The sequence below is a fragment of the Mytilus trossulus genome, chromosome 7 (genome assembly GCF_036588685.1).
Source record: "Mytilus trossulus isolate FHL-02 chromosome 7, PNRI_Mtr1.1.1.hap1, whole genome shotgun sequence".
Classification (NCBI taxonomy): domain Eukaryota; kingdom Metazoa; phylum Mollusca; class Bivalvia; order Mytilida; family Mytilidae; genus Mytilus; species Mytilus trossulus.
The window spans coordinates 18,643,408-18,665,782 of NC_086379.1; the positions used below are offsets into that span (position 1 = coordinate 18,643,408).

The window sequence follows — 22,375 nt, forward strand, 5'->3', positions numbered from 1 at the left end:
TTTCAAAATTCCAAAATAAATAAATATTTTTGATAAAGAATTACGGGGGAGGAAGTGAACAATGTGTCCTACTTTTCTATATTTAAATAGTTTTATGAATAAAAATCAAATGTGCCTTAATTATAATTGAAAATGAGTAAATGGAAAAAATACCCAACTAAAATACACTTTTAAGTGAAATGCGTACTCGGCTGTCTGTAATCGACCATTTTCAGACACCCTCCTAAAAAACAAGCCGGGGTGGGGGTTCAGAGATGTAAATTAAGTACTTAAATCAATATTTTATCTTTTCGTGTATGGTTTATGACCCCTTCTGTGGCCTGTCAATTACGAAATGTGTAAACTGCAATAGTATCAAAACAGCACAGACAATGAATAATAGAAATATAATTTTGTACATATATCATGGGGAAACTTCTTGCAAAGCATTATTATTTATAGTTCATTATTGTATTTAGTAGAAAAAGAGAAGTGGGGAGCGCTAACAAACATGTCTATGCGGCATGGGCTTGGATCATTGTTGAAGCATCAATGTAAGTAAGGGGCATTTACTATCTTAATAAAACTATTCTTATTTTAGATACTATATATTGTTATCTGATATTGGACGAAAGATGTTGCCCTTTTATGTAAAAATGTAATACAAGTTACGATCATTTAAAAACACATATTAAACAGCCAAATGGATGCACAAGAGCTAAAATAGGAGTCATAGATCCTATTGACAACAATTATTTTCCCAAATTAATTGATTTTTTAACATTTGTTTCAAATATGACCAGTTTCTTATCCAAAATCACCAGCACCGTATCAGGACCCACCAGTACAATGACAGGACCCACCAGCACAGTATCAGGACATGCATAAATTGAGAAAATGCTAAATTTTAATAAATTGCAATGTTTTTTTCACAAAATAGTTTTGTCGTGTGGATTTCGGTATAGAAAGCGGACTCTATGAGCATTTTTGTTTTATTTTTTCAGTTCGAGATTTTCTGAAAATGAGCATTTTTGTGTTACGTTTACTGAAACAGTTTAGAGGGTCAACTTTTTAAAGGTTTACATATGAACCCATAAGAAACAAAATTGAAAAATCTCAACTGTTTTCTTCCCATTTTTTATGAGTGAAAACGTCAAAAATCATCATTTTCGTCTTTGTTTACATTTTTTCATTGATCACCAGCACCCGTCAGGACCGAATCACCAGCACAGAACGTTCTCTCGCAGGACAACCATACCCACCGTGCTTATGTAAAAGTGTGAAGCGAAGTCTCGATAGAAAAAAAGAAAATGTTTCCTGACATCTGCAAGATGATAACTTCAATAAAGATATTCTCTCAAAATATCTATGTTTTCAATGTTGTGGTAGTAATAATTCTGTCTTCTGAAATGTTTTGATTCACAGCAGTTTCTTATCTATAATTTATATATTTTCTAACCGAAATGCATGTACTTTTCATGGTAGTCATATTAGCGAGAACCACTCCGTAAAGTTTAGACCTCACCTCAAGTAAGCTCTGTAAAGCAAATGACATATGTTTATATATGTCTCTAGTAAATCACACGACCAGCACTACAAAATAATACACTTCAAGCATCCTTACTGGACATTTTCGAATGTGTGATCGAGATATATATCAAAATTTAATAAAAAGACCAAATAAATATTTTAAAAAATCGTAACATATAATATATATAAAAAAACCTCACCCAGACATATTTTGCATTGGATTGTAATTGTTTTAATGAACATTTATATTTATATTTAGACATCTCGTGGAATGTAAAATCTGTTCATTAATGTGGCAGAATAGATACCGGGAAACATTTCCTTATTGAGTGTCATAATTTTTTTATGTGCCCGAAAACATAAACATGCACTTGAAACTCTTCTGTTCCCGATGATTAAAATATCAAAACCCTCTTTGACATATAATGAATTCCTTATTATCTCGGATTTGATTGGTTCAGCCTTGAAACACATATCCTGGTGACATTTTCAACCATTTGAATTGTATTAATTTCCTTTTTTCTGATGTCAATGAGACGGATTAATATAAAACAATATTGTTTCCGAATCTCTTTAGATTTGGTGTGCACGTCTTTCAATTAAAATATAATACCAGTGATAAGCCAGTTTTTATTTAGAATATTTCCAATCATTGCATTACGAATCAAAGACACCAACCCAACTAAGATAGTTTCTACTTTCTAGTAAAAAATACCAAACTTTTGAAGTTGGCCAAGCAATTGCACAGGAAAGACCCAAGTGATTGTATAGAGAATTTGTAAGCGATTGTACAGTCAAATAAAAAATCCAACATTGTGATAATGAATATATTTGGGTTTCTATAGGAACAATAACTTTTAAACTTTCAAACAGGTAAGACTATATATATCAGAAAAGGTACATGGGAAAATTCTGGTAGCAACGATTGGTTTTTTCAGTGCCGCTTTTTGTCGAGCCTTCGACTTTAGTCGAAAAAGCGAGACATAGCGATCCTACTTTCCGTCGGCGTCGGCGTCGTCGTCGGCGGCGTCCACAAATATTCACTCTGTGGTTAAAGTTTTTTTAAATTTTAATAACTTTCTTAAACTATACTGGATTTCTACCAAACTTGGACAGAAGCTTGTTTATGATCATCAGATAGTATCCAGAAGTGAATTTTGTAAAAATAAAATTCCATTTTTTCAGTATTTTACTTATAAATGGACTTAGTTTTTCTGCCGGGAAACATAACATTCTCTCTGTGGTTAAAGTTTTTAAAATTTGAATAACTTTCGTAAACTATCCTGGGTTTGTACCAAACTTGGACAGAAGCTTGTTTATGATCATAAGATAGTATCCAGAAGTAAATTTTTTAAAAATAAATTTCCATTTTTTCCGTATTTTACTTATAAATGGACTTAGTTTTTCTGCCGTGAAACATTACATTCACTCTGTGGTTAAAGTTTTTGAAATTTTAATAACTTTCTTAAACTATACTTGATTTCTACCAAACTTGGACAGAAGCTTGTTTATGATCATAAGATAGTATCCAGAAGTAAATTTTTAAAAAATAAATTTCAATTTTTTCAGTATTTTACTTTTAAATGGACTTAGATTTTCTGCCAGGAAACAACACATGCACTTTGTAGTTAAAGTTTGAATTTTTTTAATAACTTTCTTCTTTCCTATACCATTTTGGATTTGTACCAAACTTGGACAGAAGCTTTTTTATGATCAAAAGCTAGTATCGAGAAGGAAATTTTGTTAAAATTTTGTACCTGTGTATCTGTATTTTACTTATAAATGGACTTAGTTTTTCTTCCAGTTAACATTACATACAGTCTGCAGTTAAAGTTTTAAAACATTTATTAGATTCATAAACTATCTTGGATTTTTACCAAACCTGGACAGAAGCTTTTTACGATCAAAAGATAGTATCAACAGGAATAATTTTATTGATTTTTTTCCTCATTTTTGTTGAGCCTGTGATTAACAGCAAAAGTAGGCGAGACACTGGGTTCCACGGAACCCTTACGAATTTTTTAAATCTTATATCGCTGTTGTCTGACAGTTTTGATCTATTTACCCGGAGCTTACCCATTCTATAGAAAAAGTTTGGATGCATTTATCATTTTTATAATTTGATTGGTTAATACTTACATATAGAATGTTTTCGTTACCAAGTCTTGAAGCAGAAACGTATTAGAAAAAACATTTCATATTAAAAAGAAGATGTGGTATGATTGCCAATGAGACAACTGTCCACAAGAGACCAAAATGACACAGACATTAAAACAACTATAGTTCATACAGTTCATCAAAATTAAATTTCCATCAAGCAAATTATATTTTTTTCGAATGTCGGAGCCCCGGTTGACCGTCTCCAAAATGACAGTACAGTACCTTTCGCACACTTCAAAAATCTTAAATATTGTTTAACTCTACGTAAAAATGCCCGTTGAGACTCAGAGAATATAATATCCGCTGATTAGAAGCTTGCAATCAGACAAAACCCAACATACATATTCAATGTTTTACGAACTGGTAATTTAAGTCAATGATTTCGTTACCACAGATATCGTAAAACATTTACGAAATTCATAATCATTTATAGCTGAGACTACTATGATATAGTAGTCTCAGTTCAGTTTATAGATACAAGAATTAGTTTGGAAGTTTGGCTCTACCGGTAGAAAACTTATTATAAACCGGGGGCAGTAAAGCGGCACATCCGTTTTTTCAGCTGTATCCTTTTTATCTTAGCACCCCATTCTTCTCTATTATTTTTTTATTGTTTCGTTCTTTTTCTCTTTTCTTTATTTATTTATAACCCTGCGTTATTCTTTACACTAGTTTTATTCCGTTATCGCCGCATAGATGAGGGGGTTATAGATAACTAATCCCTATCATCGGGCACTCACGGGCTGTGGGTAAATCTATGGGAAACTGAACAATTAAAAAAAAAATCCCTAAAATGCATTCGGATGTCAATACTGTGTAATTAATGACCAGTTGATTGATCGTGATTTATACATAAAATACGTTTATTGTCCTCTAACACCGGAAGGCAATGACACGACAGCTTATTTACGTTGTATTTTTTGTAAATAAGACAATAGTATGGCAGAAAAATATCAATGATTTTTAGGAGGTAAGATAAAATTCAAATTTGTATATTCAAATTATCTAGCGATTTTCTATGACTGCGGTTCATTATATAAGTTTGTCAAGCTAAGCAGGCTTTCAGACTCGTCGTTTTATACAAACACAATTATGATCCGTTCTTTGCAATTTGCATGATAAATATTTGTTTTCCCCATTATGAGTATGTGACGAAGGGCTATATACGACATATACACATGTATATATTGGAAGAGTTGGTAATTGACCATAAATAGCTGATTGGGTTTGCAAAGCCCGACAACCCTTTCAAGTCTTACTTTCCAAAATGCATGCATGTACCGGGAGAGTTTGATAAAGTTATTGATGTATAAAAACAGTAATCATATATATATCTTTATTCTCACAAACCAAATTATAAAGGTATAGAGATAATTATACATATTTCAATACAATTACATAAATAAATAATGTACAAAAGTAGATAGAGGCATTCACAATTGTTCACCCAGAAAAGTTCAATTACTGCATAGTTCGTTCAGTTCTGTACATTTTTTTTGAATTCATTAAGTCATAAAACTTCAATGTGTTTAGTCTATTTCTATAGTAAAATGCAATACATTGTATTCTACAGTTATCAAAAGCAGAGACATATAATACATATTATACGTATTATAAGTCTCTGTCAAAAGATAGCCAGCTAACTTCAGTTTCATGTATGAAGGTAAAGAACTACAGATAGTGGACTCTTACGTGTATTTGGGTATGCTACTTCATTATAATTGAACATTCTTATATACCCAAAAAAGATTATCTCAACAGGGATCAAGAGCGCTTTCGTCACTTCTGAACTCTTTGAAACATGTGTTTTTATCCACAAGTCAAGAATGTTTACTGTTTGATAGTATGCTTGGTTCCGTATTGAATTACGCATCTGAAATATGGGGTTTTCACCGTGCAAATGATATAGAGCAAATACACAACCGTTTCTGTAGATTTGTTTTAAAACTAGGTAAAAATGTTCCTATAAGTTTTTTGTGTGGTGAAATTATAGGTCATTTGCCTATGCATGTCTCAAGAAAACAAATTATTTTGAAATATTGGCTTCATATTATTGTAAATAAGCCACCTATTGTTTATGATGTTTATCAACTTTTATTAGAAGATGCAAACAAGGGTAAAAAGAACTGGGCGTCTAGTGTTCGTGATTTATTGTTTAATCTTGGTTTGATCTATGTTTGGACTGCACAGAATTATGTAAATATACAGTTAGATGTTATAAAAACTCGTATAAAGGACCAGTATTTACAAACTAGGTATGCATCAATAAATGATTGTGAAAAACTGTGTATTTATAAACACCCCAAAACAGACTTTGTAATAGAGAATTATTTAGATTTTTTTATTAATAGTAACTTACTTACAAAATTGAGAAGTGGTACTTTGAAACTGAATTTAGGAATTAGGGCGATATAAAAATATTCCTAGACATTTGCGTCTATGTACATGCTGCAATATGGCTTGTATTGAAAATGAATACCACTTTATACTTGTATGTCCAGCTTACAGAATTGTGACGGACAAGAACATTTGCCAAAATATTATTGTTCTTGGCCAAATAATTTAAAACTTTTTCATTTACTTCAAGCAAAATCAAAATCAATCACAATTAAACAGTGTAACTATCTGAAATGTTCTTGGAAAATTAGATCATGTATTGTGAATTAATTGTACCTTTATTATGTTATGTATTGTTCTCTGCTATCTGTTGTTTTGTCACATTGTATATACTTGTTTATGTATTGCCATAGCATATTATTTATGCCTTCGCAAATAAAATATTCATTCATTCATTCAAAAGCTGAACAATTAAAATGTAATGGTATTCATCACCAATGGTATTTGAATTACATAATACACATTTTATGTTTTCTCTTTCTATGTTTTGCCATCTTCCAGATTCTATTGAAATTGCATTGTCCCATGCAGGCCTCAAACTTAATATTTGATATAGAATAATTTCTTTAATATGTTTACTTATATAATGTGTATACAAAACTATATATATTTGCTCTTATACAAACGATAATCATATCATAGCAACAAAACTATTTTTATTTTTATGCCACTTTACTATCATTGTCCACGGGGATCGGGGAAAATATTATAGAGGGACAACACATATATATCAGGCTGATAGTTTCCATTTAAAATTAAAAAAAGAGATGTAACTCTTCATTTAGAGAAAGTTATTTAGTCAAGTTAGTTAGTCGGTATATCTGAATTGTTCATCTGAATAAATGGCCTTTAAAAGTTAAATAAATTCTTGTACAACACAGTTTTTTTTATTAACCATTCTTGCGGAATGGGCATTTCTCATTGTTGAAAGCCGTACGGTGACCTATAGTTGTTAATGTCTGCGTCATTTTGATCTTTTGTGGATTGTTGTCTCATTGGCAATCATACCACATCTTCTTTTACATATTGTATATATAATATAGCACACATTCAACATTTTTTTTATATTCGAAAACTCAATGACTGATATGCATAAGTATGAATTCAATCGAAAGAAATCCACAGAAAGGTTTAAGATTTACTTGAATGAATTTGAAATGAAGCGGGAAATAGAATACATCACGTCAAAAAGCCAACAAACCTACCAAAGAGCAGAACACAACCAAAGGCCACCAATGGTAGATCAATGCAGCGATAAAAAAAACCTGCACCTGGAGGCGGTCTTAAGCGAAAAGGACATCTAACTAAAACATATATGACTTAGATAAAACAAAAAAAAAAACAAAAAACAAACAAAGACAAAATTTTTAAAGCATTTGCCCTGTTACAGATTTTAAAAAAATTGGGGGGGGGGGGGGGGGGGTGAGGGGAGGGTTTTCTAACAACTGACAATACTCTTATCGAAAGTGGTTGTTGGATACACAATTTTTACGTTCAAGAATGTTTGAGTTGCTGACTGTATATATATATTGCTAAAGTTACATAAAAAAATCCTATATCTCTCCGAAAGTGCCAATAAAATATATGGGACATGCAAACTGTCGGCGTTCTATATAATGACTCATAACAACAGACTTAATGTGTTTGAATAAACAAACATTTTCGTGGTACAAAAAATGTTAAACGGCCTTGCGGTGTATTTTCGTATAAAATTATAATCCTGGTACTTTTGATAACTATTTACACCACTGAGTCGATGCCACTGCTGGTGGACGTTTCGTCCCCGAGGGTATCACCAGCCCAGTAGTCAGCACTTCGGTGTTGACATGAATATCAATTATATGGTCATTTTTATAAATTTTCTGTTTACAAAACTTTGAATTTTTCGAAAAACTAAGGATTTTCTTACCCCAGGAGTAGATTACCTTAGCCGTATTTGGAACAACTTTTTGGAATTTTGGATCCTCAATGCTCTTCAACTTTGTATTTATTTGGCTTTTTAAATATTTCGATCTGAGCGTCACTGATGAGTCTTATGTAGACGAAACGCGCGTCTGGCGTATAAAATTATAATCCTGGTACTTTTGATAACTATTTGACCGATTTTTGGCTTATTCAATCTATTTCCTTTTGAAGTATTTGGTCGTTAATCTGAATCTCGAACCCTATTAATTCTGTAATCTCCATTAAGACCTTCTGTTAAATAAATGAGTCAGATAAATAATTTGTTTATTAAAGAGTCACATAATGATATTGATTGCAACACAAAATAATTTATACACAATATTATACATAATAAAACAACCAATATGATTATCCAGCCAAAACCAGGACTTATGAGACAGTATAGTATTCCAAATAACTATTAAAACAAATTAAGCCTGCGTAAAAATAAAAGAATTCAAATAATATATGTCTTTTTCACTAATATAAATTTATTAGACCAAATCAAGGATTTCTATAGTATTGTCTAACTATACAAATCCTTTACCAGATCGAAACATAGGATTATATATAACTTTTCTGTCTCCTGTGTCCATGTTTCACCCTTTTCCTCCCTTTTGACCTTTTTCTTTTTTTTCTTTTTTGAGTGTTTGAAAAAACAAAATATCCAAATTATAAATAGGAAAATTGAAATATCAAAAATACAAACGAATAGACGGAGTACTATATAGAGGGGGACAAGGGGTTTAGCTGTTATGCTGTTATGGGACATTTTAATTCTTTGTTATCTGTTCTGATAATATATTTGCTGTTAGCTGTTATTGGGGTTTTAATTTTTTTGTTATCTGTTATTGTGATAATGTATTTGCTGTTAACTGTTATTGAAATTGGAATGTTAGCATTTTTTTGACAGCCAAAATTCGGTAGAAATTGAAGATCATTGGTCATTAGAGTCTACCACTACTAATATGTTGGTCCCGTATTTGGAGAAGGATTCCATTAACATATACCCATCACAGAAGTGAGATCCAGGACAATTCCAGTATATCTTATGATTATTCTGTGTAATACACTTCATTTTTTGGAATATTTATTTAGAATTATCTTATTTTTTTTGTATGAGGATAATGTTCCTTGTTTCCCGTACGAACATATTAAATTAGAACAATTCTTAATATGACAAAGTCAGGAATATCTGACAAGGATCTCAATTAAGGACTAGTTCCTTACAACCAGTTAACCTTTTATATTATATGGTACATAGACTTAGTTCTTTTCAAAGCAGAACCAAATACACTGTACAATGAAAGTTCCCACCATGTACTGGGATTAGAAGCTGCACATAACTCATTACAACTTTTGAACAAAGATTTATTTCGTCTTCAAGCCATTGTTCCGCAACTAAACTATGTATTCTACTTTCTAGACTTGGTACAATAAAAAACCTGATAAAAATTGTTCAAATAAGGCCTTCGAAAATAGTGAAATAATTACTTTTGAGTGTCAAAATTGGTTCGAGGTACTTGATAAATGGCATGCTTATAATTGGTGCTTTTGATTGTTCTACCCTATATATACAACTTTGCCTCGTAGTCTTATTCGGAAAATTCCCACACCTCATTAAATGGGCATTTAAAAAAGCCAGAATGCGAATATGTATATATATATTCAAACTCTTTTAGGTCATTTTTTTAGTAGCAACTAATACAAGAACTATGTCAATAGGACCTATACTTTGATAACTGCCCTTGAATTTTTACTAGATATTATTTTTGTCTCCTTGACATATTCCTCATTTGCATTCTCAATTTTATTACACACTATTTAAATTACAAACATTTTTGAGTTTCTATAACTACAAAAATAAATGCTGAAAAAAGTGTTCTATAACAAATAAACAGCTACGCAAAGAGCGCATGATACGCCCGTCACCTTTTTGAAATATTCGATAACTTCTCAATGTCATATTAGATATTTATAAAAATCAGTCAATATATATGTATATAAACAATACATCAAAGTTTCATGAGAACTGCTGAAAACATTTTGAGTTATTGTCCGAAAACTGGAAAATACCATTTTTTTAATGATAGTCCAGCAGATATCAGAATAATTGATCACTTTATGGTAAAAGCATGAAACTTGGCATAGTGAAAGATTAAGGGGTATAGACAAAATTCAGATATGGAGCCACGAAAAACAAATCCAATATGGCCGCCAAATTCAAGATGGCCGACATTAGTATAACATAATTCACTTGATGAAGTCTTCCAATTTTAATGTGTTCAGAAGATGTCACAAACTTAAGGAAATACAATTAAGATATGACAATAATTATTTTTTTTAAACCTTATAATACAGAAATCATCAAAATGGCGTCCAAATTCAAAATGGTGCGTCAAAATGTCTAAGTTTGACAGTATTCGTATGTATACACCATCATTGTGTGATAGAAAGTTACCAAATCAGCGAAACTGATCATTTGATATTGACAAAGGCCTACAATGTATCATTAATGCCTGGGTGCATATATAATATCTTCAAAATGGCGGCAATATTCAAAATGGCGCCGTTTAACATGTACAAATTTGAAGTATGTTTTTAAATATGGTATACAAATGATTAAAAAATCATGGATAATTTATTTCAATACAAGCACGTATATACAAACATATTATTATTTAAATGTAACATGTGACATTAACTATGAAATAAAAACGGCCGATACAGTTCAAAATGGCGTCTTTGACGAGTTCTTATTTTTCACAGTTACAGGTAATGACCTTAAAAAATTTCACAATTTTTCTGAAATGAAAAAAACCCCAACATATACAGTATTGAATCAGTGCAAAGAGTATTTCTTTTTTAGAAATGAGATAAGAAATAAAAAAAAAAAACTCACAAGTAACTATGTATTTAACATAACAACAGATTAAAATTATAATTAAAATATGATACAAATGCAAGGAAATCAAAAGAAAGCACAGTCACGATCAGTTTCTCTTGCACAGTCCGGTGAGCAGTTGCATAATGCTGTGCATTTTAATGCTGCTTTCAAGAATTTACATGCTCCTATAAATCCTTTCTTACATCCAAAGTGGATGAACTCTTGGCATGACATTGAAGCTTCAGCAAGCACAGACCAGAATGGTACCCAAGTACCATCAAGTTTTTGCCAACCAAATAAATCTGGTGATGGCATACTTGAATGTGCAACTAAACAATTGCGCCAAATAACACTACCTTGGTAAGCTGCACGTTTCGTATGTTCAATGAAGAAGTGCATCTCGTGATGGAGGAATATTGTCAATTGTTCTTGTCTTCTGCGTGAACAACTGTTTTCTAAACTCATTCACCATATTAGCTGTACTAGACCGATCATACAAAAGGACAACATATCGTTCTATTACTTTTAACACTTTTAAAATTTCCACATCATTTGGATTTTCAATAACCTGCAGAAATGCTTCTGACAACTCCTCATATACGAACCATTTATCCCCAGCTGATTTCGTACCTTTCCCAGAAAAAGCTGAGACTGTGTCACAACCGGTAAATGAATGGAACAGTGGAAAGACTTTCAATTTCAATGGTCCTAGAGCAAGGCACAATCCATGAATTGAAATATATAGAAAGTTCTTTCCAGTGCCAAAACCTATCCACAGCTGTTCAGCCATTTGAATTCCCCTTTTAATGCAGCTGGGAATGAGGACATATCAATTGAAAGTTCTCCTTCAACTAATGGGATATCTGGTTCGATGAATATTAGTACAGCTGGTGGAAGATTTGAATAACTCTCTGGTAAAAGAGACACTCTCTTTGACTGGCATTTCAACATAGGTTCAGATTGGTCAAATGTTTGAACAACGCCTTGAACATCTTCTGAAATATATTGGAATAAAGATATACCTGTAACATAGAATGAATCTTTTAACGAGATACTGCTTGAATTGTGATCAATGTTGTCTACAGCAGATGAAGTAAATACATTTTGTAGTGGATTGGTAGGGCAAACAATACCTTCTTTGACATAACAACGACAAGCATCCTTGGCCATGGAAGTAGAAATTTTTAACACTCGGTCGTAGGAGACAGACAGTCCAAGATTGAAGAAAGTATCTACTAGATCACGTTTGCTAGTCTTACATGGATCATGATTCCCAAATAAGCACAAACTGGAGGTTCATGATCTTTCATGTGACGGTTGGATAGTTTCTTTGTACAACTATACATCAGAAGATGTCGACTCAGAATATGAACGATCCTGAATGTTGGGTCCAAATTGAATCATACTGACCAAAGTAAGCAATGACTGGGTACATAAGCTTCCTGATATCCCTTTGTGAAGGTTCCTTTAAATTCTGAATTTGATGCGAAAATATCTTTACGAACAAACGTAGCTGCTTTTGATATGTTGACAAACTCATTATCAAAGTCTTCTTAGCAGACTCTCTTCAATGCAGGACCAATGTCATCTTTGAAAGCAAGAATGTTTTCAAGACCTTGTTTGTAAGCATCTAAGTTAGGGAAATTACAATTCTGTGTTTTAGTCCATACTATTAACTCGAGATGAAACATCTGCACCTAGACATGTTATTCTTTCCGTATAAAGTTTACATAGATCTGGCAATCTGAAAATGCAATACCATGGATTTGACTTTCCTTCTTAGATTCGACATTATCATTTTTCATTTCAATTTGAGATGCACGATTATATAAGGAAACAAAACATTTAGAGTGGTACTTTGCTTCCTTTGCAATTAGATCACCAGCACTTAACTTTGCAAGTTACAACGTGTCATTTAATTTTACTGCTCATTCGCTCACACATGTATCCTGTCCAAACGCGAAGAGCTTCTTGGCCATTTTAATTACAGAAAAAGCACACAGACGGGTTACTGGTGGACTGAACGGAGAAGCTATGTCTAGTTTTCTTTTAGATGTGGTTGCTTTATCATCTATTCTCTCATGTGAGGTTGGTTTTTCTGCTCTATCCAACTTTGTCCTGTCCAGTTTCAAGTTGCAAGATTTGTGCCAACATGCCTTTTGGTCAATGAAATACTGTGCTATTCCAGATCCCTCATCTAAATATAAGTTTTCAATGCACACATTAATGCCATCAGGCATCAGTCGTAATTCATGAAACTTCTAAATATTGTCAGCTAAAGATTAATAACCAGCACCAACATTAAGACGTTTAGAATCAAATGGGCATATACGTTTTTCATCTATTATTTCTTGGCATAGGATGCAATTAGCCCAATCAATATTATTTAACTTAGTTGGTTTGTCATATTCTACACTTGATACCCTGAACGTCTTTTCAGTAGCCATGTTGTAAGAAATATTATCGTAAATTAGTTTATATATTCCTTGTATATAACTTCTGTATACCAGACGCGTGTTTCGTCTATAAATGACGTATCAGTGACGCTTGAATCGAAAAAGTTAAAAAGACAAACAAAAAGTATGCAATTTAATATTTGACGACCTGACTTCATGAATGTTTTGCAAAGCACAAATATATGTTGATTATTCTAGATATACACGATATAGTTTCTGATAATAAGACTTTTGACGGCCATTTTGAATATGTCGGCCATTAAGCAATTATTTTTGATTGTTCCATATTCAGAAAAGAGTAATTAGCATCATAACTAGCAATATGCAAAGTTTTTTGCTTTTATTTTCAAATGATCAATTAAACCATTTTTTTTTTACTCTGTCTCATGACTGTTGGCGGCCATTTTGAATTTGTCGGCCATTATGGAATTATTTTGATTGTTCCATATTCATTAAAGATTGATAAGCACCATAACTAGCAATATGCAAAGTGGTGTGTTTTAATTTTCAATGATAAATTATACCATATTTTTAGACTCTGCCTCATGACTGTTGGTTGCCATTTTGAAATTGGCGGCCATTTTTTATTTTTTTTTTATTGTTCCATATTCAGAAAAGATTAATAATCATCATAATTAGCAATATGCAAAGTTTTGTGCTTTTATTTTCAAATGTTAAATAAAACTATATTTTTGGACTCTGCTACATGACTGTTGGCGGCCATTTTGAAATTGGCGGCCATTGTGGATTTTTTTTGGATGGCTCCATATCCAAAAATGTTTATAAGCATCATAACTAACACTGTGCAAAGTTTCATGCTTTTACCATAAAGTGATCAATTGTCCCAAAATATTGGACTTAGCTGCTGGACTATGAATAAATCTCTAACTGATGACAAAATCGAAAATTAATAAAAATCGAAAGGGCGCTTACAACAGTAGGTAGCCTACAAACAATTCACCAAAATTCCTTGCAAATTTGTGTAAGAATTTTTTAGATACTATCAGAAAACTGAAAAAAAACCACCAATTTTATTGAATAAAACTCAGAAACTTAAAATCTAAAATTTATAAAAAACAAAAAAAACAATAGGGAGCTCACATCACTGATAGATATAAACAATTTCCCAAAGTTTTATGTAAATTGGTTAAAGAGTGTTTGAGGTAATGTCCGACATGTTGTCGACGGACGGACAAGAATATACCAAATAAACATATCTAGATAAATAAATGTCATAATTCTAAAAGCCATGTTCATAGAATGGAATTCATTACAAAGGATTATACCCGTAATAAGAAATACTGGATATGTCAAGGACCCGACTTATTTTAATATTTCATTTACTGTTATCTGTTTTTGTCCATTTTAATTCCTTGTTATCTGTTATAAGCCAAATCAATTTGCTGTTTTGCTGTTATTGGGACCCCCTTGTCCCCTCTATATAATTAGCAACATTTGTAAAATTTCCGCGGGAACTTTGAATTTTCGCGGGAATGTTGGATTACCTCCCTTATGATGGGGTCAAAAACTGTAACCGTAAACAAATGTCAAAACGCAAAAAAAAACCTGTACTGATACTGACGAAGAAGCAGACGTACTGACATTTTCACCTTTATTTGCCAATAGGTTATATTTTTCTTCTTCAGTGGAACATACAATAGTCAATTATCGAACGTTTGTATCTTTGTTTACATTTGTGACATCACATGGGCAGGGTTATAAACTGGGTTATAAATGTGTACAATCGAAATAACATAAATCAGTTTTTATCACATGTGTGTTTACAAAAAGGATTTTCCATAGCTACTTCATTTATAAAAGTCTGTATGTGTGGCATGTGATTAGTTTATGCTGCTAGGAATACTAGAGTAAGTGCACAAATGATTTCAGTTATTTTTTTTTCAGTAGAAACAAACTATTATGGCACAACTTTACACATGTCACAACTCACCATTTTATACTCTTTGGTACAATCAAATGGGTCAAATTTTGCCACTGGAAAATGCTTTAATGCATGGCAAAATCTAGTTTAAAAAGGTTAAATACATTTTAATTTTGAACAAAACCCCACCCAGGGCTGGTAGACAGGTACAAAAATAAAGAGAAGGGAAAAGGGGGGGGTTGAAGAGGAAGACCATTTAAATGAATTTTAATTCTGAATAGTTAAAACATATTCATGATATTTATACATATATTGTATTATATGTGACTCTATATATAAAAAAAGAAGATGTGGTATGATTGCAAATGAGACAACTCTATATACAAGAGACCAAGTATGAAATTGTAACAGCATTAAAGGATTAATTCTTCACCTCATAATTATTTGGACTAACGATAAATATGACATTACATAATCTCATAAGAGTACAATAATTCATGACATATACAACATGCATACATGTATATATGACAATTTTTTTAAATGAAACAAAAAAATGCTTAACAACTGAACATTATTGATATATCATGTACATGTATGCTACACTGTATAATCACAAGTGTATTATTTTTTGCAGTCTGTACTGTTAGTCTGATGACCCAGACTAGTAAAATTGATTCGGACTAGTGAAAATTTCAAAATTTTATATAGTCTGATAGAGACAAATTTTGAGATTTAGTTTCTGGACTAGTAGAAGAAAAAGTTTTTGGCGCAGACTGTTTTTGTAGAGTAATTCCATGGTAGATCAAATAAAACTATTTACAATACAGTTATTATTAATTTCATATACTACATGTAGCTATAGATTGTCTCAAATAATTGCATATGTGTTTGGCATGGTAACACAATTATTTGGATTAAGTCAATCTAATTAAAATTAAGTCTTTGGATTCGCTCATATTTATATTTTGTTTGATCTCTGAGATTAAGTAGAAGATATATTACTGATTTGATACACTGTCAAAATTAGACTCTGATTTTGACTGAGGCTTTTATACCAAATTGAAAATATTTTGTGTCCCCTGAGAGACGTGTTAAGGGGAAGAAGAAATATGTTCTGTCCTTGTGTGTATCCGTAACTGTCTTACTTGTGCTCTCTGCGTACAATTGTTGCCAGATTTTTTTTTATAAAACTTGCAATTGTATCAAAGGTTTATATCAGAAAATAAATCTACTACATATATTTGTATCATATCACCATTGATCACACTTTTGACAAAGTTATCAATAGTAATGCATATTATATCTTTATATATTTCTTATTTTACAGGTCCTGTAGAAGATAAAGACCATGGATATCTTAATCATACTATAATATAACACTGACCATTTATTGAACATTTATCCATGACACAGAAGACATACCACTGTCAACAACCAGGTAATATAATTAACACACATAATGTGATCTTCTTTACTGATACACTAAATTTGTCAATCACTGACCTTACAATGTACATGATTTAGTCAAATATCTTATTACTTTTAATAGTGAAAAAGTAAATATAGTGTTAGTATCATTGAAACAAGATCCACACACAAACCAAAAAAAAAAAACCCACACAAGGATATCAAGAGGTAAACTTAAGTGTGATATGAAATTTATGTGTTCATAGCTTTCAATGATCCATTTTCAAGTCAAGGGATTACATTTGGAATTAATATAGCACTAAGGTGTACATGTCATGCATGTAGCTAAATGATTTAGAAAAAGTAGTGAACTATGTTATAAAGAACTAATTTACAGATTTGTGATATATCCATACCAATAAGGCCAAACAAAATATTAATACATGTGTTATCGATAATTTGGTAAAAGAAAGGGTAGGTACATTATAGGTAGGCAATATTAATTTATTTAACAAGCATTTTTTAGTTGGTTACTTTTAGGGAATCAGTCTAACTTTAACAGGGCTTATTTATATTCCAAAATGGCATAAAAGTGTAAGGGTAGGCACAAAAAATTAGGGTATGTAGGGTTAGCAGAAACGCAATGTAATATTTTTTTTGGCCTAACCACATGCATGACATCTTAGATTCAGGTCTGGGATTCAAATTGATATTCTTCCAATAATGTGCAAAATCATTTATAATTATTCACTTGAAACATAGTTCATTTGGACCTAAATATTACATTTAATTGTCAAGTCTTCTCTTGAATGTCTTGTAAAAGTTTAATTCTCTGATACAAAGTGACTTATTGACACACTTTAACTTATTCTGAAAGTATGCTATTGAAATTAGTATTGTAACTTTATGAAACATGGTGCTGACAAATGGTATTTCTTACGGCTTCAACATAAAATTAGAATGTAACTATGATCTACAATTTATACTTGATGAACGAATGATTTAAAGTTACAATTCTTTTTTTTCTATTTGTTCCATAAATGACAGATGAAATGGACTACCTCCAATCATCTTATCATAACTGTATCTTTATATCTTTATTCAAATTTAAATTCTTTTTCAGAAAAAATGGCAACTTTTTGGGATCAGTTTAAAATTCTTATGTGGAAGAATATTTTACTGAAGAAGAGAAATAAAAAACAAGTAGCACAGGTAATTTATAATCCGTAATGATCTTGGCATATATTTGTAGTTAATTTTCAGTGAGTGTTTTTCATTTGATTGTTTATATAGAACTAGTCAACCCAAATAAAATAAAAAAGAAATCAGTGAGCCTAAACTAAAGACTTTCTCAGAAAATCACAACTGATGAGAAAATTGTAAATTGATTGTTTTGTTTGGTTGTCTCATGATTTGGTTGTCTCATTGAAATGTTTTATCCAGGAAACTCATTCTGTTTTAGTTTTATGATACTTGAAGTGATATGTGTTCAATTATCAAGCAAAAATCATTTGTAAGAATCTGTTCAAAATAGGATGGAAAAAGTATCGTGTAAACAGAACGCTATACGATTTACCTGAGCGTCAGTATATTATCGGATGGAAAATGGTACCGTGTAAACGCACCTTTAGTTCAGTTATCAATCAGATGTCATTTGTCAATACATGACGTTGAAATTAAAATTGGACATGGATTAGAGTACCAAAATATTGGATGTCTATTTGTGAATGTGACCTCCGATTTGGACGTCGATTTTAGGAAAGGACGTTGATTAGAGGCCTGACGTCCATCTGAGTCTAACATATATAATAATCAAATTTAACATATAGATATTAACTGTCAGAGTCCTATTAAAAACACACAGTTAATTAATACATGTTTACTGTAAGAATGGATTATACAATTTTGAATAATAACACTTTTTTGATTATTTATTTCCAGGAAATTCTGTATCCGTTATACTTTATTGCCATTCTGATATTGGTAAAGGCTTTCAACAAAGGCACAGAAAAACCAAGGATAACTGACTTCCCAACATATTCGATGACAAATGCTAAATTTTTAGACCAAAACTTTTTTAAAGGAAAGTACATTCTAATATCTCCAGACACGTCTATTTCACATTCTATGGCCAATGAAACGATTAAAGTATTTGAAGAAATGGGTAACATAACTTCCAGTCAAGGTCCGTCCCTTATGTATTTTACTGACAAATCAGCAATGGATGATTACTATGATGCTTATACAGATAATGTTGCTGCCGGAATCATCTTTGAATATTCAGGGGGAGATAATTACTCATATGCATTGAGATTTCCTTCTAACAAAGTTCCTGGCACAGGATCGTGGACTTCTGTTGCTGGTAAGTTAATATGTATTTAAAAGATCAAAATTGCTGGACAAATGCATATATAAGAAAAAGATGTTGCCATTTCTGAAATTTGAATTTAACTGTAAAATAATTACACAATTGTTAACTTGACCATATTGTCCTCAACCTTACTGAATGATATACTTTACATACTGTGGATTCATTAATATTCGTTGGATACCAATTTTCGTGGATTTCGTGGGTACAGCAGAACCACGAATTCAAATGTTTAACGAAATACAAATTTTGTAAAGGAATGAAAGTAGACTTTGCTAAAACCACGAAATTAAATATCCACAAATATGTAAGTTTTCCTCAAACCACGAAAAATGGTACCCACGAAAATAAATGAATCCACAGTAACTGATCACTCACCAGACTTTATAATATGGCTTTTGCATGTTTTATTTGATTGAATTATTTAAGTCATATGATTTACAAGCTTAGTTTTCTATTGACTTATAAAGTTGAATAAGATTTATTTCCCTTCTCTGCAAAGTTGAATCCATCTTGAATCAAATCAACTTGTTATACTGACTGTTTGACTATAGAAAAAGTTGTATTCCTAACTATTTTAATTTTTTAAAGTCTTGTTAAATTCATCACTACAATCAAGTTAGGATATTTATCTTATTTAAGACTTGTTTATACTTTTTGTTTTGTTTAACATCTCATAGAGAGATAATTGTATAGCAAGCTGTATTTATACCCCCGCTTTAAAAAAAAGGGGGGGGGGTATACTGTTTTACCTCTGTCTTTCCTTCCGTCAGTCCGTCCGTCCCATGAATATTTTTCATCGCATTTTTCTTAGGAACTACAATACAAGGATTTCTGAAATTTGGTTTCAGGGTTTATCTAAGTCTAAGTCAGCTATACCGTGTGATTCATCACTCGACAACTTCCTGAATACTGAACACTTGCATATTTTTACACTATTAATATTATCCACTTGCGGCGGGGGTATCATCAGTGAGCAGTAGCTCGCAGTTTCACTTGTTTTTTCTATTGTTCAGGACAGTGCCGAGATGGAGATGGATTAGATCAATCTAGCTGTGATGTTAACCAGTATTTAAATCCAGGTTTCTCTTTGCTTCAGTTAGCTATAGATACAGTTTTAATTAGGGTATGACTTTATACTGTAAATAAGTTGATCTTTGTGGCATCCACTTTACAAGGTAGAATTCTATCAGCTTTAGTTAAAGTTATGTTAAATGAACCATGCATAAAGTAGAAGTCTGTCATGACTGGTTCCTTGAAACAGATGAGTTCAAAAGGAGTAGGTCCGGTAAGGACCGATTTTGGCCTCAAATTTAAGTTTCATCTGACGAAAGATTTTGACCACTTTTTAAACACTTAAGTGTCTATTTCATATGATTCAATTAATTTATGTGCAAGATTTTAACTTATTTAGTCATTAAAAACGATCCGATTCAAGCTCAAATATGAAAAATTTACCAAATATGCGAAAAAATGACACTTTTCAGATGGTTTTTGTGAAAAACGAAAGTGGCCGCATCCATGTTCATCCTCAATCTTAACATATATGTTATGTATTATCATCAAATACAACTTTCATTTCAATATTTTGGATGAACACGAATGCGGCCAGTTTCGTTTTACCCGGAAACCGTCTAAAATTTTACTAAAATGCTGGAATTGTGAAGATTTCAGTAATTTAGCACGACTTCATGGTGCTAGTACCCAATATATGTATATTGTATTGTCAGAAACAGCCCATATTTATGTAGCAGAACCATTCTACTATCCAATGACTAAGAAAAAGTTTAATTTCTTAAAATTTTGTAAAACTGCTATATTTTGGGGCCAAAAAAAGGTCTTACCGGACCTACTCCTTTGGACTGATTGACTTGCATATGCTAAGATATGATATAGAGTACAACTCTCCCCAATAACATATTACACATCAAGTGCAGTTTGGAATAAATGAATTTTGATGTAACATGTCTTCTGATTGGCTGAAGGCGTTTTGTTTATCAGCTTATAATCATAATTTATTCATGTGAATGTGATGTCATCAACATTTTTCATGAGCTACTCCTGTTTAAAATGGAATTAAGAAATAAATTATAAGAAATGACTGTAATATTTTTTCTGCTATTTTGAAATAATATAAAAAATGTGATGCACACTTTAAATGTTATTCAGTGTGAACCACATTTTTTATGTTATTTCTTCATAGACAAAAAAAATGTTACAGGCATTCCTTAATTAAACAATTTGCAAACAAGAATATATTTTTACAATCATGACAATGCATGAGATATGCATGAGATCTATGTTAAATAAGCCAAAAATTCCATGATATTTTGTGTTTTTAGTCGGGCATATTACCTTCATTATGTCATTTTAATAACATTACACACTCCCTTTGACCTGGAACAGTGGTATAACAGCACAGCATAAGAACAAACTATAAAAATCAGTTGGAAAGGCCTCACTAAATGCATGAAGCTAAATAAAGTGTCTATTCTGTGCTAATATGGTCCTGATGGTATGTCAACTGTTTCTTTATAGATGGACTATCCTTCCTACCCATTACCAGATGTAACGGTAGAGATGTTACCCAAGCCATCGTACAAACCAGATTCAACGTACATCCAAGTGTTATCATCGATATACTTTGTCTTAGCATACTCGCCATTTGTTAATTTCCTCACCGTGCACCTTGTGGCAGAGAAGGAGAAAAAGATAAAAGAAGGGATGAAAATGATGGGCTTAAGAGATTCTGCTTTTTGGTAAAATTTGCTAAATATTATTAATTTCCTAAATTAAAACAATAAAGACAACAACACCCATCAATTACTGCATGGTAAGAGTTTATTCTGGTCGACTGATTGGCCAACAAGGGTGGCGTCTTCAAGACAATATTACACATGTAATCAAACATTGAAGTACAAATTTTGCGGTTGTGTGGTTTGACATACAATGAAGGTTGTTATGATGATGTTATAGATATGAATAGAAAGTACAAGTAAAAAAATATAGTATAGTCAAAAGTGAAAGTTAGTCAATATTAACGATCCTTATTATGCTTATATTTCTTCTTTTTTTAAAATTTATTTGTATACTTGTCTTAAAAAAATGTATGCTATTTTGATTTTAAAAAAGGATAAAATCCTCTCAGATATTCTGAACAAATGAATTTCAAATATAATTTGAAGGTTATGGAACGGTTGGCATGATCATATTGATTGCCAATTTCTTAGGTTAAAAGTTTTCTTCAATGTACATTATAGATAAGATATTAATGAAAGCAGACATGGCTGCACAGTGAAACATGTTTACAATCTTTAGTCGTTTGTCTATAATAATGAAAATGATTAAGTGCTTTGTTTATC

General features: G+C 31.6%; 1 protein-coding gene across 7 annotated transcripts in view; it reads left to right on the forward strand.

Annotated features, from left to right (window-relative positions):
* Positions 1-4,540: 4,540 nt before the first annotated feature.
* The window catches only part of LOC134724751 (ABC-type organic anion transporter ABCA8-like), a 54,195-nt gene continuing 36,360 nt past the window's right edge, over positions 4,541-22,375 (forward strand). For 4 of the 7 annotated variants that reach the window (XM_063587966.1, XM_063587970.1, XM_063587971.1 and 1 more), the window contains exons 1-6: positions 14,865-14,979; positions 16,566-16,676; positions 17,769-17,857; positions 18,587-19,007; positions 20,030-20,139; positions 21,552-21,772. In XM_063587966.1, coding sequence (XP_063444036.1) covers positions 16,643-16,676; positions 17,769-17,857; positions 18,587-19,007; positions 20,030-20,139; positions 21,552-21,772 — 875 coding nt within the window. In that variant the 5' untranslated portion in view covers positions 14,865-14,979; positions 16,566-16,642. Of the gene's footprint in view, positions 4,640-14,864; positions 15,028-15,110; positions 15,222-16,565; positions 16,677-17,768; positions 17,858-18,586; positions 19,008-20,029; positions 20,140-21,551; positions 21,773-22,375 lie in introns of those variants that run through there. The other 3 variants (XM_063587967.1, XM_063587969.1, XM_063587968.1) reach the window with 3 other exon arrangements.